Source organism: Periplaneta americana, chromosome 16 (genome assembly GCF_040183065.1).
Source record: "Periplaneta americana isolate PAMFEO1 chromosome 16, P.americana_PAMFEO1_priV1, whole genome shotgun sequence".
NCBI classification, from domain to species: Eukaryota; Metazoa; Arthropoda; class Insecta; order Blattodea; family Blattidae; genus Periplaneta; species Periplaneta americana.
The window spans coordinates 35115507-35131302 of record NC_091132.1 but is presented as its reverse complement, the minus strand read 5'-3'; the positions used below and the strand labels follow the sequence as shown (position 1 = coordinate 35131302).

The following is a 15796-nucleotide window of genomic DNA, read 5'->3' as shown; positions in this document are numbered from 1 at the left end:
ATAAACCATACCCACAAGTTGTAATAACTGTTCCGTAATTTGTCATATAAATAAAAATATTCTGAAGATGGCTCCCAGCTGAGACTAGTCAACTAGGTATTTATAAACTTAGTTCAATATTAACACGTGAAAGTACTTACCATATTATATTCCATAAAAAATATTTTTTAGTTTGGAGGGGTGTTAGGATAGTTATATTCAGTGCAGCCACAACTTTGGCTTCGAATCCTAATTGTTTAAAATGTTCTGTTTTTTCCCTCCGGTGGCAAATCGTGAGATGGGAGTTTGCACCCATAATTTTATTAGCAAGAAATATAGTAGAAAGTGGTGGAGGTACATGCTGGAGCATCTTCCCTCTCTGAATGAATTTTCTCACTCACTCATAACTGGTTTACTGAAGCTAACATATACCGGGACAAGGATAGGCAGCTATCAATTTTCACGAATTTCAAAGTGGACTGCATCTTAACAACGAACACGTACTGCATTTTCGCGTTCTTATGTTTTCACAGCAAACCTACATTCAAGAACCATTGGTTTAAAATGTATAAATTACGTCTTGTATCCCCTTGGGTTTAAAATACGATCATATAAGTGTAAAAGAGAATAAATGAAGAATGTATAAGCAAAATAAATTAAAATGAAAAGTGTAGGAATTTTGTCGAGACTTCTAAAAAAAACGAATAATTGCGAAATGTATAAAAAGTATAAGTAGCTACATTAATAATTATTATAATGCAGAAAAAATACTAAAAATGATGTTAAATTTAAGTAACAGCTAATCATATTTTCAAGAACTTAATATATTGACAGCACCATGTACTGTATATATATTCTGCAAACTCTTGGTTATATACATAAAAATTTTGAACAATTCACACAAAATAGTACCTATTATACTTCATCATTTCACTAGGAACTGTGAAGCAGTTCGTTTAAATAAATAATTTAAGAACATCCAAGAAACGAAACTCAGTTTTAGATAAGGGTATAGTATTACATAAATTGTTTATAAAAATAAATTATAAATTTAAATTACAGCAAATTTAGATTAAATATAAAAAACTCTTTACTAAAACTTGGTTTTTATAGAGTAAATGAGTGTGTGAATACTTTCAATTGTCTTGACGAAGCCAATATTTCTGTATGGAAATTTATGGCGAATAAATAAATACATTTCATAACATTATTCAACAAATTACTAAAGGTGGGGTAGCATCCTACATATTACTTCTTTTAAATTTGTAAGTACGAGTCTTGCGTAGGTGTTATGTGCTTTGACTTGACTTATGTTACCGTTTCATGTTTAAACGTGCAAATGGTTGTCTTTGAATAGATGCCAATTGGGCTGCTCCCAAATAGAAGGATTATGAAATACAATATCCAGGTGGTGGTCTGAGTCAGGATGCAGTTGTCATTCATATGCATGGTAACCATAATTTAAGACTACTCTGCATTCACTATTATGGTTAAAAAAATGGAAATGAAAACACTCACCATTTCACTTTTGGAATGGGGCTTCCATCCAACTTGGTCTTGATTTCCAAAGTATCTCCTTCGTCTACCTCTATCGCTCTGTCGATAGGTCGTCCAAATGAAGGAGGAATCTGGGCCATGATCAAGTTGGCGCTCGTTTCTGCCTGGCCAACTAGATTGGATGCTGTCACGCTATACTGTAAAGATAACTCTTGTTATGGAGCGTATCTAGCAACTCTATTGCCAATGTCAAACAACAAGCTCGACCCCAGTTATTGTTCATTATCTCTCATTCTTGGTGATCAAATGATTACCACCACGATTATTATTAGAGTCATGTTCATGTTGTGTTTTTGTATTTGTGTTATTGATTTGTAACTGTATTATTGTTTTGTAATAATTGTTCTGTTTGATTTCTTTCTATTCTCGTATTATTTTGTATTTTGTTTCGTATTTGTGTTTTGTTATTCTTTATGTTGTATTTTGTAATTGTTGTTTTTTGTGTAAATAAGTTTGTTCACCTTTGTATTGTACCGACATTACCACCGAGTATCTACCCAGTCGCAGTGTAATCAAGAATTAATTCATTTCGGGTCGTGACAACACTCAGATTGAGAGCGGCGAATGGTTGTCAAAATTCTTAGTATGGTAATTCTATCCTCCCGATCCCCGAAATTTAATGAGATTGAAGGTCCAATGTCATAACTTTAAGTTAAGTGAACTGTTTCTTTAACTGAAAAGGTAGTAAACGGGCTAAAGATAGAGATCAGAGAAAAAGAAAGAAAGAAAAAACTCAAGAAAGAAAGCAAAAATGGAAAGAATAATTAATGGAGTAGAAAGAAAGAGCAAAAATTATCGTATACTTAATTAACAAAGGAAAAACGTGATGATTAAATAAAAAACTAAAAAAAAACAGGAAGACAAAAAAATAAATATAGAAGAAAAGAGAAAGAAAAAACAAAAATAAAAGGGAATAAACAAGAACCAAAGAAAGAAAGAAAAATAAAGAAACAAAATAAAAGCAAAGAAAGGTGGAAAGAACAAAGAAAGAGAGATAAAGAAACGAACAGAGACAAGGAAGAAACGAAAGAAACCACTGTGATCAGAACAATAAAACCGTATTACTAAGATACGGTATGTCTTCAGTTCAAACTGATACACTGTTTTAGTGCTCACCCTGCCAACATCAGATTCATTGAAGTGTTCAATGGCGATGAAACTCGATACCAGCACCTCTGAGTCGGTCTCTACTGTCAGCCTGCCCTCTGACTTCAATTCCTTGCCGTCTTTGAACCTGCAAACCAAGAGACAATGAATTCCTCTTCATAATGATCACTGAGACACTGTTGTACCATCCCCTCATCTTCTCTTCTGTCTTCCTGGAATTATCTCTTCAGATGATACATGTCTGAAAGCATGTTTATTAATGATGTCCCCCATCAATGCAGTAAAAATGCTTAGTTCTATCCATTCTGGTACTACATACTAGTACTCTAAAGAAGTTTATTCTTTACTAGTCTGCATTGCTTTTTTACAATATTTCTTATGGTTGTAACTTTCTTTATTCAAGAGTCAAGTTTCTCGATGTTGTTCATAATATTGTAACGCACATCTTCTGGACACTGTGAAACATCATAAAACATTATGTTATAATTAATAAAGTAATTAAATCTGTTTTCCGTAAATTCAATATTGGTAATACGAAAAAATCCCTCAATACAACGTAATGCTTCACAATGAACACTCTTCATTATATTTTATTTGGCTTTATTATACATTTATAATATTTTTTCTTTATTCTAGAATTAATACATTCTTTTTCTCTTTGTAATTTAATTATTCCTTTTGTCTTTATATAAATGTGTTAGCCTACATCATACTCTGTTTATTTCTCACTGTTTGTTTATTTACCGATGTATGTTTATTTGCTTATAATTATTTGTTTACTTGTCTATATTTATTTGTGCTAAGTTTATTTGTTTGTGCATGTGTGAGTGTATGTGTGTGTGTATATTATCGAACCTGACGATGTCATATCCAGGCCTTGTACACTGGTTCCTGACAAATAAATATTATTATTATTATCGGGTAGCTCAGTTGGTAGAGCAGCTGGCTACGGACTGAAAGGTCCGGGGTACGATCCCAGGTGGTGACAGGATTTTTTCTCGTTGCCAAACTTTCAGAACGGCCCCAAGGTTCACTCAGCCTTCTATAAAATTGAGTACCGGGTCTTTCCTGGGGGTAAAAGGCGGTCAGAGCGTGGTGCCGACCACACCACCTCATTCTAGTGCCGAGGTCACTGAAAGCATGGGGCTCTACCTCCATGCCCCCCAAATGCCTTCATGGCATGTTACGGGGATACCTTTACCTTTTTTTTTACCGGTATTATTATTATTATTATTATTATTATTATTATTATTATTATTATTATTATTATTATTATTATTATCCACAAAATTTGATTGAAAAAAAATGTTAATTCCTATAAAAATAATCTAAATGTCTAAAATTATATTTCAAGAATGCCATATGGTTCTCTTACCATTTGATATGGGGCTTAGGAACACCATTTACTCGCACACGGAACTCTGCATCGTCATAATCTTTGATGGTCTGATCTTCAATATTCTTCACAAATGAAGGTACTTCAGCTGCAACACACAAAGTGACCCTCAGTTACTCCATTCACAGAACTTAATTACTGTATATATATTGTTTTTTCGAATGTTATTGCATCCATTTTCCCTTATGCGAATTACGAAGACCATACATAAATTATACAAAATTTATATTCTTTTTTATATTTTTATGAACTTTTTGATAGGAAAAGGAGCATTTTCTGCAGACCTCTGAAAAAAAAGAACTAAGGAAGAAACTGGTGAAGTACTTTGTGTGGAGTGACGAATTGTACGGGGCACATGGACATTGCAATGTTTCTGCCCCATATATTTCAGTACGAGAGTCTTGAGAAAATGAAAAAATAAATTTACGTGGTTTCAATACAATTTAAGCTGAATGTTCTCCCTTAAGTCAATTTGGTAAAATTTTTCATAACAGAAATTTATAACTTCACAGTTAAGCCATTTCTGAGCACACAATACAGTACTCAAATTTATAACAACTATTCTTGAAGAATATAATATTTTTTGTAGAAAATCTTAGAGTGAAAGCTGGCTGATATACCGTATTACACTACAGATTCCAATTCAGATGTTCTTGGCATGTGATCTTTATTTAATAACGGTGATTATTTTACAGAAAAAAATGTAACTTATTTTGGACTGCTTGCTCGTAAGGAATAAACCATGCACTTAAATTGTGATAACTGTTCAATAGTTTGTTCATTTACATGATGGTGTATTACAAAACGTTTCACTGTTTCTAAGCAGTAATGTATCATTAAAGCACACAAGATTGTTGAGAGCAAACATGGGCACACTTTAAATTTACACAAATTTTAAAGTGGGCTATATCTTAACATTGAACATGTACTCTATTTTCTCATGCTTACGTTTGAATGACAAACCTAATTTCAAATAAAACTGATTTAGAATGTTCAAGGTATAAATAATGTTTCGTATCTACTAGGGTTTAAAATAAGATTATGTACTGGTAAGTGTAAAATATGAATAAACGAAAAACATACAACTATGTCCAAAATAAATTAACATGATAAGTAGACCTAAATATATGAATTTTTGCAAGGGCGTGAAAGAAGTGAAAAACGCGTAAGTGAGAAATGTATAAAATAAGTTTTATTATACTTTATAAATTCGTATTTTAAATTAAGTTTTACAAATTTTTTAACTTACAGAAACGTAATGGGCTACATAAAACAATGTAAATATATTTTGGTTATGATTATGGTGCAAAATAATATACTGATTTCTTTTGGTTACGACTGTTGAGGACTTGTTACATATTGTAGCCTATAGAGAAAAATGCGATTAATCAATTGTTTACATTTTTTTATTTCTTGTTGGATTTATTGCTTGTTAATAACTAGCGTGCTGGAACACCAATTTAGAAAACTGAAGTGGAAACACACACATGGACTAAATATAGATGGGCGGAAACTGACACACCTCAGATTTGCAGATGACATAACTTTGATAGCAAGATCAGCAAAAATGCTAGAGGAAATGATTATTGAAGTGGACAAAGTAAGCAGCGCAGTAGGACTCACAATGAATCCCACAAAAACAAAAGTTATGACCAATGGAACACAAGACCCTATTCAAATTCAACAATCACCACTTGAGTATGTGCAGTAGTACGTGTACCTCGGGCAAAGCATCTCCCTAAACAAGAACACAGAGAATGAAATAAAACGCAGAATAGGACTGGCATGCAACAAATTTTGGTCGCTCAAATTCATACTCATGGACAGACGGCAAAAAGCAAGTACGAAAGCTGAAATCCTAGACAAATGTGTCATGCCGACATTACTCTATGGCTGTCAAACGTGGTCCTTGACAGAAAAACAGAAAAAACAGCTACAAGTTTGTCAAAGGAGAATGGAAAGGAAGATCCTAAATGTTTCACTAAGAGATAGACTCAGAAATAAGAAGAAGGACAAAAATGCGCGATATGGTAGAAAGGGCAGAAAACCTAAAATGGAAATGGGGCGGCCACATAGCATGTATGGATCACCAGAAATGGACGAATCGCATCACAATGTGGGACCCAAGAGAAGGACGACGGCACGTGGGATGACAAAAAACCAGATGGGCGGACTACTTCAGAACCAGAGTGGGAAGTCAATGGTCGAGAGTGGCATGAGACAGAGAAGTATGGAGGCAGCTGGCACCAAACATGAATCAACAAGCACCAGATAGGACAGAAAGTCAACGACAGTGAGTGTAATTCGTGTGAAGTGATATGAGGAAGTGTGGGAGATGAGTATGGTAGAAATGATCGAAGAGGGAAGTCAGGAACAGTGAAACGAAGAAATAACAGTAATATGACCAAGCTCCTAAGGACTCGCTCACCTTAGCAGTCTACTTATGAGCAATTCCCTGTGACAACAGGAGGCCCTTGCCCTTACGGGATGTGTACGGGCTAAATTTATTATTATTATTATTATTATATTTATTATTATTATTATTATTATAATAAGAACGGAAAATATGAAAACATTTAATTTTAAAAACAAGAATAAGATATTGTGTCTATGACATGAATATGGTAATGAAAGAATGCTGTAGTTAGATTAACTAAAGGCCCTATCTCACTTGGTGAAATCGAATTGAAACTGAACATCTGTAGGCACTCACATCAATGGAATTGAACTGAATCGAAGTGTGTACAGATTAAAATGGATCGCATAATGGCTTCAGCACAGTTATGTGAAGAGGCGGAAAAGGAAGAAATAACTACCGATATCTAAAACAAGAAAAGGAAATACTGGATACATGGACAATTTTCACTTTATTTGATTACATTCTGTGAGGTGAAGCAAAATTTCATTTTTACCTGATGTTTCCGTTAGTTTACTTATTTTGCTCCAATTATTGTCATGAGAATAATTATTACAGTAGTACTTTTAAATTTTGTCATATAATACCAGATAAATTATGAACAAAAATATTTAATTTTTCTTAGTTCGTATTATTGAATTGTAATTTTCTGTATACATATTATTTCAGCAATAACTTTCAATAAAGAAATTACGGTACCAAAAATGGATATGGTTAATTGGTTTTTTAACGAGCTTCACGAGAACATACCATACTATCATACCCGAAACAAGAAATTCTGTCCTGGCAGTGGAATAAATATTCTAGCTCATAAATTCTGTTTGATTCGATTTACTTCTGTTCGATTTGACGTGCCATTTTCTGCTATCTTTCATTTAAATACATTGTGAAGAGAAATTCTGTTTGATTCGATTCCACTAAGTGGAAACAGCCCTTAAGTAATCCGAAGTACTGAATGTAACTTTCTTACAATGTCCATGGCAACGGATTTTGTTGTTACTTACTGTGCACGTGGAATTTCGCTGTCTGCGAACTCTCTCCTTGGCTGTTGGTAGCAGTGACGGTGTACGTGCCATCATCACCCAGACCAATGTTAGAGATATATAGCTTGTAGATTTCTTTTACAACATCTCCCGTAATCTTCGTGTGCTCTGTGTTTGGAACCTTCTCGCCATCTTTAGTCCTGACAAATAGAAATAATAATTATGAAGCACAATTATGGAACGGAATATAATCTGTGGCTGTTAGTGATGTTAGCTTCTTTTCTGACTCTTCAGTTAGTTATTCTTAACCGTTTATTGCACGCTCATTAGAATTGTTCTGTCACCCCCTTCTAATCATGGATTTGGATTTGAAACATATGTTTCAAAACTTACTATGCAATTTTTAAAGTTATGTAATGAGTTAAAAAAAAATCACAATTACAATAAATGATTCTGTGTATCTGTACTATTGATTTCACCTCACTTTAATTACTCTCATAGTGAGCTTACATTTTGTGCTATTATACTAAGCAAATTCAGAACATATTCATCATTTTGTGGTGTTTAATGTTCTTCAATTTCAGAGGTCCTATTGTCCACAGTTAGACTTAACTTAATAAACCGTGGACAGGAGTGTTTGTTGAGCATTTGCTGCAGTAGCTTGTCCTCAGTTTGTGACTCTAAATTTGTAACTTGCTTGTGAGAATTGCAGGTAGTAATAGGAAAAACAATTCGAACACATATTCACCATCAATAACAAGTCAAGCTGAATACTTTTCATTGATTCTGGTTCACGTTAACACTTTGTTTAAAAAACTTAAAATTGTTTAACGACACGTTAAAAGTGTTAAAATTTTTTAAAAAGGTTCCGTACCTTAGACAGACGGCCCATTTCGACGCCGGTTCTGAGTCATCTTCTGTGTCCTACGAACTACACCTTTTTTAAACATTTTAACGCTTTTAATGTGTCGTTAAACAATTTTAAGTTTTTTGAATACTTTTCTCTAGTCAAATGAATGATTTTATTCTTTTGACAACATGCACCAAAATGACTAAATGTAGCTTACACACTGGTAATCGTCGATTTTTAAGTTCATTAACTGTTATATTTGATTGGTGAACAGAAGAAAGTTCGAGGCAAAAGGAGACATCAGATGATAGACACCACTAAGATATAGTATGAGCAGTATGCGGAGACTAAGATAAAGATGGAAAAAAGGAAGGAGAATGCTGGATTTTTGTGTAAGACCTACCATTGGGCAGAAAACTATGAATCAATGAACGAACTGCTATATAAATGATTAATTTTGTGAGCTTAACTATGAAAGTAATACCGGTAAGTACCAGTATTATATAGTTACATATTGAACTTACCATACGACTTGGGGCTTAGGATTTGCAAGAATGAGGACTTCAAACTCAATGTCTTCATATGGTATTCTTTGTGCATCTTTTAATCCATCAATTTCTGGCACCAAGAGAATATCCAGACGGGCCTGTAAAGAGAGACAAGCTTATAGATGTGACACGAATCATATAGTTCCAATACAATTTTACGTTAATGACAAAATTTTTGGGCTTTATCTTGAAGGTATCAATACTTAAATTTCTGCTATGTTTGAAATACTGTAATTATTAGCCCCATACTTTAAAATCATATTTATGTCATATGTATAATGTATAGAGTTTTGGTGAAGTATTATACTGAACTTACATGTTCTAAATTGTACTTTTTCAAAGAAAACTTAATTTTATAAATAAAACGAATTATAATAATTTTCGTGCCTAAAGTATATTGGTATCACATTTTAAATAATGGGGGGGGGGGGGAACTTTTGCACATGTCACAGACAACAGATATGAAAATTATATTCAAATTTCGTGCTCCCTATATCTGCAATATCGGTACCATACTTCATATTTAACGTGGCACAGTACGAAGTTAAATCCGTCAACCTCAATTGACTTTTACGTAGGTACTTGAAGACAATGAAATGTCCGTTAGGTGAAATTATGTATGCTTCAGAATATAATATCAAGGCAAATGTAATACATGATAGATCAGGATGAAGTGTAATATCACCTTATTCTTTGCTGTATGACTTGCTATGTGGTCTTTATGAGATTTTATCTCAACTAACGTACCTGTGCACTATATTTTGTGTCTGATTTGTTTTAAGTATAGGCCTGAACATTTTTTAGAATGCATAGAATCAGGGTTAACAGTAAGAAGATAATGAAGTAGCCATGAAAATGGCGAAAATTCAATTTATTCAAGACTCTTAAATTTAGGGTTGCCATATTTAAAAATTGAAAATTCGGGGCATTTTATTTTCATCTTTAAAATGTGTAAAATGAAAAAGGGACAAAAATATATTAGTCAACTTTCTTGTATTAGCAACGGAAACACATGGCTGTTGTTGCGACAAAAAATATTGGGCCCTAAACAATTATTTTTAATCAAACTTATTTACCAATATATAAATTTATCTGTAATGTAATTATAATACAAAATACAATATTTTTCTCCTCTCATAATTTTCTATTTCATAAAAGTGTTCAAATTTTCCATTTTTAAATATGTAATAAATTGGTTGGCTAGCAATAATAACTAAGGCTTGCCAATAAGAAAATGCAATTTTATTTTTTGCACTATTATGGATAGTGGTTACAAAATTATCAAGTAATTTAGTGGAAGATAATATTGTTACATAAAACGAACTTCAAATATTAAACCCTGAAGCAAGAGGCAGGTGGAAACAAAGAGTAATACTGTACTGATAACAATAACCAAATCCAGACTTGAGATAGTGATTTGGTCCAATGAAATAGATGTTTCAGTCAACATGAACTTAGTTTAATCGTGAACTTAAAGCTAATGTGTGTACCATATTCGTCAAGTTCTTTATTTTAATAACTCTTCTGAGTTACTGTACTTATAAATTTAAGAGAATAAAATCGTGTGAAAAAAAGGAAACACTAATCTTTTTCTTTCCTTCCTTGTTCGCTGAAAACCGGGACATATATGTGTCCCGAGAATTATTTTCGGTACCGGTATATCAGGATGCAAATCTCTATTCCGGTACAGTCTCGGAAAATCTGGGACGAATGATAACTCTACTTAAATTACATTATGTATCACCAAAAGGTGGTGCTTGACTTACACTGCATTCGTCATCACCAAACTTGTTCTTGGCAGTGAACTTATATTGACCAGTGTCCTTATGGCGACCAGAGGGAAGGGTCATAGAGTAAGTGCATTCTGTCAGACCGTCCTCTACAGGTTTGGTCTCCAAGTTGAAGTTGTGGAATTCATCTTCAGTCAACTCAACATCATCATGGAACCTGAGTGTACAAATAATTATATTATCAATGGTTAAGAGCAATATAATACATCAAGTATAACTTTCTTCAGAAGGGAAGTAGAGGTAAGGTTTCACATAATAACAGTTTACCGGTACAGTAAGTATGCAAAAAAAAAAAAAAAAAAAGTTACGTTTATACTTAAATAATGATGTATATAAGTGAAATGTGAACAACGATTTCTAACCCACTCTAGCTCTGTTCTTACTATTAATACATCAGCAGGCTAAAGTCCTTATGGGCCTCTGACAGTCGTAGTATGTAATACTTGGAAATTGAACTTAACTAACAATAGGTGGTCAGTTTTTATAATATTGTTCATTTTTTCAAGATTTAGTATGGAACTTAGAAGTGGACTACATTACAGTCCTGTCGCTCTTATTTCCAGCAGCCAATCACATCGGCTACATTTAAACATGTGCGTCTTGTCATTCACTGCTGATGACGATATGTACTTCCTAAGGCTCGATAAATACTTAATATGATTGCCCGCCATTTTGGCTCTTTCGTTGGCATTTGCAGAAAGCACATGAGGACTTTTTTGCCGCTCAATTATTTGCTCAATTAGAGTCCGTTCGATTTATTATCATAGGAGCTATGACATGATAATGTTTAACGGTGAGGCAAATAGATTCCTCGTCTAGTAGCTCGGCAACAAAAGAACAAAAATGGCGAACGATACTACCTACTTATAGAGCCTTCACTTCCTAAGGTGTAAGCAAAGAGGAGGAGTCATACCTGAAGTAATAGCAATGCGACTATAAATCAGTCAATTGAGTTAGGCAAATGGCGTAATAACTGAAAGAATGGTATTAGTTTGAAATCAGATTTATTTCATATAATATAGTCTGGTGACTGAAACCCCAGATTGCTCATTCCTATGTTAAAATTGGTTGCACGTTTAAGAGAACAACCACCAGGATCGCCACCCATCCACCATAAACGAACATGAGATGGCAATACAGTCGCTAATGCAATTCAAATGGGAGTTACGATGTGACTCCTTATGTAACAACTAGATGGCAGCATAGTAAATCTGACAAAAGTTGTTACTGTCAAAGCCTATAACGCCGAGCAATCTAGGTATATTTGATCTAGGCTGAAACTATGGATTCAATTCTATTACTAACATTTTTTTCATAAAACATTCAACAGCATAATTTAGAATAATTTCATAAACTTGCATTTTTCCTAATATATGCTCATAACAAAACTCATAAGCTAATTCAAGTATATTCAGGGGGAAGTTAAATATCCATTTCCAACTGTTAATTGAAAACTTCAAAAATATTCAAGTTTTAAAATGAAGGGATTTAATTTAGAAACTTTTTTTTTTCTTACACATTGAAAGGCATACACCTGAAACATGCTGCATTCTAAAAGCTCGGATTACTCACCATTTGACGTCTGGAATGGGATCAGCAGTAAGCACAAGTGTTGCTACAAGAGGTTCATTCTTGCGTACTGACTGGGCTGCCAATGGCTGCTTTATCTTGGGTTTTCTGAATTCATTCACAGCTGTAACACCAAAGCTTCAGGTTAGGATTCTCAATTTTTTAAAGTGATCAGAGACTCCCGAGTTTCTTTCAAATTAAAAGGCAGATCTGATTGTTTTCTCAGATCTGTAATGATATATTACAACTTAATAAGCCAGGACACAAAACACTTTTTTTTAAATGTGATTTCTTGAAAAATTAATCTAAACAAAGTAAACGAAAAATTATGCAATCATCATACACTTAAAATCTCGTTTTACGATGTTAATGGGATTATCAGATGTAATAGGTGAAAAATACGTATATGTATGAAAAATGTATTCCTATATATAACAATGTACTGTAAGAAAGATACTTTGTTGTAGAAACAGAAGGTGGAAATATTTGTGCATGTGATGACTCCCTGCAAAAAGTCCAACATTTGTTATTTGAGTGTCACAAATTTGAACTGCAACGTCTTGAACTAGTTTGTCGATTAGATAGGTGCGACACCAAGTACTCCCCACCAATACAAGTGTTCCGAAATAAATGCTGTTATCAAGATTTTATGAGATATGTAAATTACGTTCACAAAAGTTGTAATCTGAACACATGATAAAATTTGTATATATCCACTGAATTATTTTTTTTTCTATAGATTTTATATATTTTGCTATAAATATATATATATATATATATATAATTCAATTCAGTGGCACTTGACTAGAGTCAGTGGCCATACAATGACGATAAAAACTAAAATGAAAGAAAACGAAATAAAGTGAACAATGTGCAAGTGAAACTATGAAGGAGAGGATGTCAGCACTGCTGCATTCTTCTCCGGCCTCCCAGTATCTATTTTATCAGGGTACAATGATAGACTCACCTCCTGGTGGTGTACCCTGGAAACGCTTATAACAAACGGCTAAGTAGTCTATCACCTAAGCAGAAGAATCAATGACACCGAAAAACCGCCCTTTTCAGGGTGACTCTTTGAGATTATTGCTATAAATATTTAAATTAACAGTTGATACAAGTAAATTAGGATAATAATTTAAAATAGATTCACGATAAATGTGTTGTATAAAATTTAGAAACTGGTTGTAACAACATTGTTTAACGGAAAACTGTGTAACATCTTCAGAGATTTCAACCCACAGAAATTTAAACTACATTCTAGTGAATATTAGGATTAGTTATTTGCTTAGGTTATAATATAGTATACATTTCATGAAACTTGTTAATTGAAATATAAGATTGTATTTTAGTATTTAATTTCATCTCATTGCATTTCATTCATTCATATATATAAATTATAAAGCGTTGTAGAGATTTGAGGAATTTATAGATTTGTAAAATTGTATTAATTTCATAATTGAAACGTAAGATTAATTCAATAGGAGACTTCGTTAATCAATATCATATAATTATTGTTATTATTATTATTATTATTATTATTATTATTATTATTATTATGTATTTATAACCCTAACATACCTATCTCAGGTAAAATAGGGTTCTCTGTAAAATTGGAGTAAGTTATAATAAAAAACAAATGTACTGTATAACCATCAGGATTACGACATTAGTAAATTCTGCATCACTCTCTATATAAGAAGGTAATATTTTGAAGGGCATGTAAGGTGTAGCCAATTTTGAAAAAGATCTTACAATATTAATTTTATATTAAGTAGTACCTTTTTTGAAATGCACAAGAATCAGCGGAAGGAATGTGTTATATGGGTTAAATAACTGAAGAAAACTTACATATGAGCGAGAGCTTGGCCTCATGCGTTTTCTCGCCCAGTCTGTTAGATATCTTGCATTTGTAGGTTCCTGCATCTTCGAGTTGAGCATTCGTCAGCTCCAACTTGTACTGCTCGCCGCTGTCTGACAGTTTGATGCGGTCTGAAGACTTGAGTTCAGTTCCGTTGTGGTACCTGTAAAAGAGAACATACACGTAATTTAGTGCAAGAGAACATACAAGAGTGACTGTTGTGGACTCCATCGGAACTGTACATATGTACAATACATTTAGAGTTACTGAATTGATATTGTAAAGTACAGTCAATAAAATTATTAACCACTTATACAGTAGTAACTTTAAATTTCAAGCAGAGTCTAATTAAAATTCAGAGTTACAACGTTAAAAATATTAACGTAAATTTAAAAATTACGCAAAATATATTCATTCTAAAAAGTCATTCGAAATCAGAAAGAAATTAAGAGTTCGCGGGAAAAACGATGAATGTCACAGTTTTGTTAAAGTTGATGTCATTATCTAATTCAATGGATCACTACGAAATTTAATGTTGTTCTTATGAAAAATGGTAAAAAGGAGAATTAGCACCAAGAATACAGTAATCCTTTCCTTTATTTTCTATAGAAACAGCACTACATCTTGCAGTTATAGACTCAATTAGTTCATTATCTAATCCTTAACAGAAATGTGACATTCATCGTTTTTCCCGCGAACTCTTCAAATGCCATAAACAAAACACGGCAGTAAAGCTGATTATACAAGGAAACGCATTGAACCTCTACATTCTAGATCTAATAAATAGTGACTTCAGAAAAGCAAACACAAACACTGAAATACTTAAGATTAAGCATTATAGAAACAATACAAAGAAAATTCCCATGTATTCAATGGCTTCATACAGTATAATGGATCGAAGCTGTACTTCAATGGCCAAAACCACGGTTAAGAAAATGATCTCTGTTGAATTCTACTTCCTTGCACTCCAACTTCTTTACTGTATATATGGGGATTAGAGCACTGCATTGTAAATTTTTCGCTCGCTCATATTCATTTGAAGGTCCCATACTCGAGGGAATTTCCTTCAAACGAAGAGAGCTTTATTTCCGCATTGAAGGAGATGTGCAGGAAGCAACTGGTAATCGTTTAAATTTTTACTCAGATGTGCACAGAGCCTACATACAGTACTGTAGCCTAATGAGTTAGACATATTCTGTGGGTTATTGAAGGACAAAATAAAGTAATGTTTATGTTCGTTCTGAATGGAGAAAGTTACACAAATCAAAACTGCACGCATTGTATTCTTCACCTGACATAATTAGGAATATTAAATCCAGACATTTGAGATGGATAGGGCATGTAGCACGTATGGGAGAATCCAGAAGTGTATATAGAGTGTTAGTAGGAAGGCCGGAGGGAAAAAGACCTTTGGGGAGGCCGAGACGTAGATGGGAGGATAATACTAAAATGCATTTGAGGGAGGTGGGATATGATGATAGAGACTGGATTAATCTTGCATAGGATAGGGACTGATGGCGGGCTTATGTGAGGGCGGTAATGAACCTGCGGGTTCCTTAAAAGCCATGAGTAAGTAAGCATGTTCGTTCTGATTTGCCATTCCATTTACTACATTTCTTTGCTAAATTTTACTTTCTTCTCGTATTTCTATGAACATTAATTGCACATTTTCATTTTGTGCACTAACGAAACTTAAATAATTTCTATATTAAATTATGGCTTTGGATCAAAAATAGAAATAAT

The 15796-nt window shown here is 33.3% G+C and overlaps 1 protein-coding gene across 6 annotated transcripts in view; it reads right to left on the bottom strand.

The window, feature by feature from the left end:
- Obsc (Obscurin) overlaps positions 1-15796 on the bottom strand; it is a 439567-nt gene that overhangs the window by 70657 nt on the left and 353114 nt on the right. For all 6 annotated transcript variants that reach the window (XM_069813004.1, XM_069813001.1, XM_069812999.1 and 3 more), the window contains 8 exons: positions 14044-14216; positions 12199-12319; positions 10603-10783; positions 8813-8934; positions 7460-7638; positions 4019-4127; positions 2653-2770; positions 1498-1673 (listed from right to left, as the gene is read on the bottom strand). In XM_069813004.1, the coding sequence (XP_069669105.1) occupies positions 1498-1673; positions 2653-2770; positions 4019-4127; positions 7460-7638; positions 8813-8934; positions 10603-10783; positions 12199-12319; positions 14044-14216 (1179 nt within the window). The remainder of the gene's footprint in view (positions 1-1497; positions 1674-2652; positions 2771-4018; positions 4128-7459; positions 7639-8812; positions 8935-10602; positions 10784-12198; positions 12320-14043; positions 14217-15796) is intronic.